This window comes from Marmota marmota, unplaced genomic scaffold, assembly GCF_001458135.2.
Source record: "Marmota marmota marmota unplaced genomic scaffold, marMar, whole genome shotgun sequence".
NCBI classification, from domain to species: Eukaryota; Metazoa; Chordata; class Mammalia; order Rodentia; family Sciuridae; genus Marmota; species Marmota marmota.
In genome coordinates, this window is record NW_026004480.1 from 1 (window position 1) to 2,083 (window position 2,083).

The 2,083-nt window shown below is 69.4% G+C and overlaps 1 protein-coding gene across 1 annotated transcript; it reads right to left on the minus strand.

Annotated features, from left to right (window-relative positions):
* Positions 1 to 128: 128 nt before the first annotated feature.
* LOC125614625 (transmembrane protease serine 9-like) lies at positions 129 to 2,035 on the minus strand (the record flags this gene model as incomplete). The annotated part of the gene is made up of 2 exons (XM_048797533.1): positions 129 to 417; positions 1,303 to 2,035. Coding segments are annotated over 2 exons (1,022 nt in total), but the record flags the coding sequence as incomplete, so codon positions are not given.
* Positions 2,036 to 2,083: the final 48 nt, after the last annotated feature.

Consider the following 2,083-nt stretch of genomic DNA (forward strand, 5'->3'; position numbering starts at 1 on the left):
AGTCTGTGGCTGACCCCGGAAGTCCCACTGCAAAGGCAGAAGCTCGGGAGGCGAGGACAGCAGTGCCCGGCTTGCTGGCTCAGGCCGAGGCTGGTGGCCGCCCGCCTGCCCTCCCGCCCGCAGGACCCTCACAGGTGCTTACGGAAGTCCTCCTTGAGGTAGCCCCAGCCCGAGATGAGACACTTCCTGCCTGGTGGGAAGACGTGGGTGGGGGCCGGGAGGCACACGGGCTGGATGTACCTGCCCAGGGGCAGGGCCCGGGCCAGCTCCAGCACGGCCACGTCGAAGTCGGCCGTGTCCGGGTTGTAGGAGGGGTGCTTGGCGATCCGGACCACCCGGGAGCGCACGGCGCTGGCCTCCGAACCACTGAGGTGGGTGGTGCCCGTGAAGGCCACCCACTGGGACGGGTCCTGGAATCTGCAGAGACAAAGCCTGATCAGCGCACCAAGGACAGGACCCCCGGGGCGAGGGAGGAAAGGCCTCCACACAGGCTCAGGGGGAGCTGTCCCAATGGCTGGGCGCGGTGGCCAGCCTGTTGTCCAGCGCCTGGGAGGCTGAGGCAGGAGGCTCTCAAGTTCAAGGCCAGCCTCAGCAACTTATGGAGGCCCTGTCTCAAAATAGAAAAAATAAAAAGGGCCAGGAGTGTGGCCCAGTGGAACAGCAGGGTTAAGTCCCGGTACCACCCCCATGCACGCACACACACACACACACGTGGGCACACAAACCAAAGTGAATGCAGCCAAGTCCACAGGGGTCAGACATCCACCATCGCGCTCATCCTGAGAGGGACGCAGGGCAGCCACCAGGAGGCCGCTGCCCATGGCTCGGAGACTGAGGGCGCCGGTGGCACGTGGGCAGTCGGGCCTTCCTGGGGCTGCAAGAGCCAGAGGCCATGCGGCCCAGCAGTCCTGCGTCCGGAGAGCACCCAGGGGACCAGGGGACCTGGCAGCACCTGGCCTCGGGCCGGCCTGGTCCACAGCAGCCCCCGGAAGGCACCGCAGACACCACGGTGAGCGCCACCTCCCACAGAGCCTCCCAGGCAGGGCAGGACCGGGCAGCGCCTCAGGAGGACAGGACAGAGCTGAGGACACACAGGCCCCGCCCTCACACGGGGACCGTCCCGCCAGACACACACACACACACACACACACACACACACGCGGGACCCTCCCACACACACGCACACACATGCACGGGGACCGCCCACACGCCCTCAGGACGCCCAGGGCCTCCCAGCCGCAGAGCCAGGTGAGCCAGGGGCAGGACTGGTTGGAGGGCAACTCTGGAGGGGGCAGGGCTCACTCGTTGAAGCAGTGGGCGGCAGACACCAGCCACCTGGCCCCGATGACGGTGGCTCCGCAGAAATGCTCCTGGTCCTCGCGCAGGCTGGCTTGCCAGGGGAACTCCCCGGGGGCGGCCTCCACGCCGCCCACGATCCTGCCCGCTGACCTCCAGCCCGGCTGCAGCCCGCAGTCTGCAAGACACAGGCGGCCACGCGGGCCAGCGCCCGTCACTCCTGTGGCCCGAGCCCAGGACGCGGTGTCCCCCCCTGCACAGGGCACAGGCCCTTGGAGGGGAAGTGTCGGGTGGGTCCCCACGGCCGGCACTGCTCGGTGCCTTCTGTCGGTGCCAGGAGTGGGGACAGGTGGGACCCTCTGCCACCTCCCCGCCCAGCGCTGCGGGTGACCGGCACCGCCCTGTGGCCCCCAGGTCCTGCCCTGGCAGGGCCAGTGAGACTCGGGTCGGCCCTGGTTGGACCCTGAGCCCAGCGCCGCGAGTGTGGCCGCATTGGCAAATGGGGTCAGCGCGGGTGGGGCCAGAGAAGCCGCCCGGTCCTCACAGAAAGGGCACCAGGGGGACAGGGGCAGGGGAGGGGCCTCGGAGCCAGGCTGCCTGCAGACTGCGGCCCACGCCCCACACGCCACGACCCGCCGGGCAGGCCTGGCCTCTGTGAGTGGCCAGCAGAAGCCCTGGACTCCTGGGCCAGACGCCGGCCCTCGCTGCAGCTTTGGTGTGTGTGGACACTCGTCACAGGCTCAAGAGGTGCCGCTGGCCGGCTCGGGCCCGCCCACTGCCGCCTCGG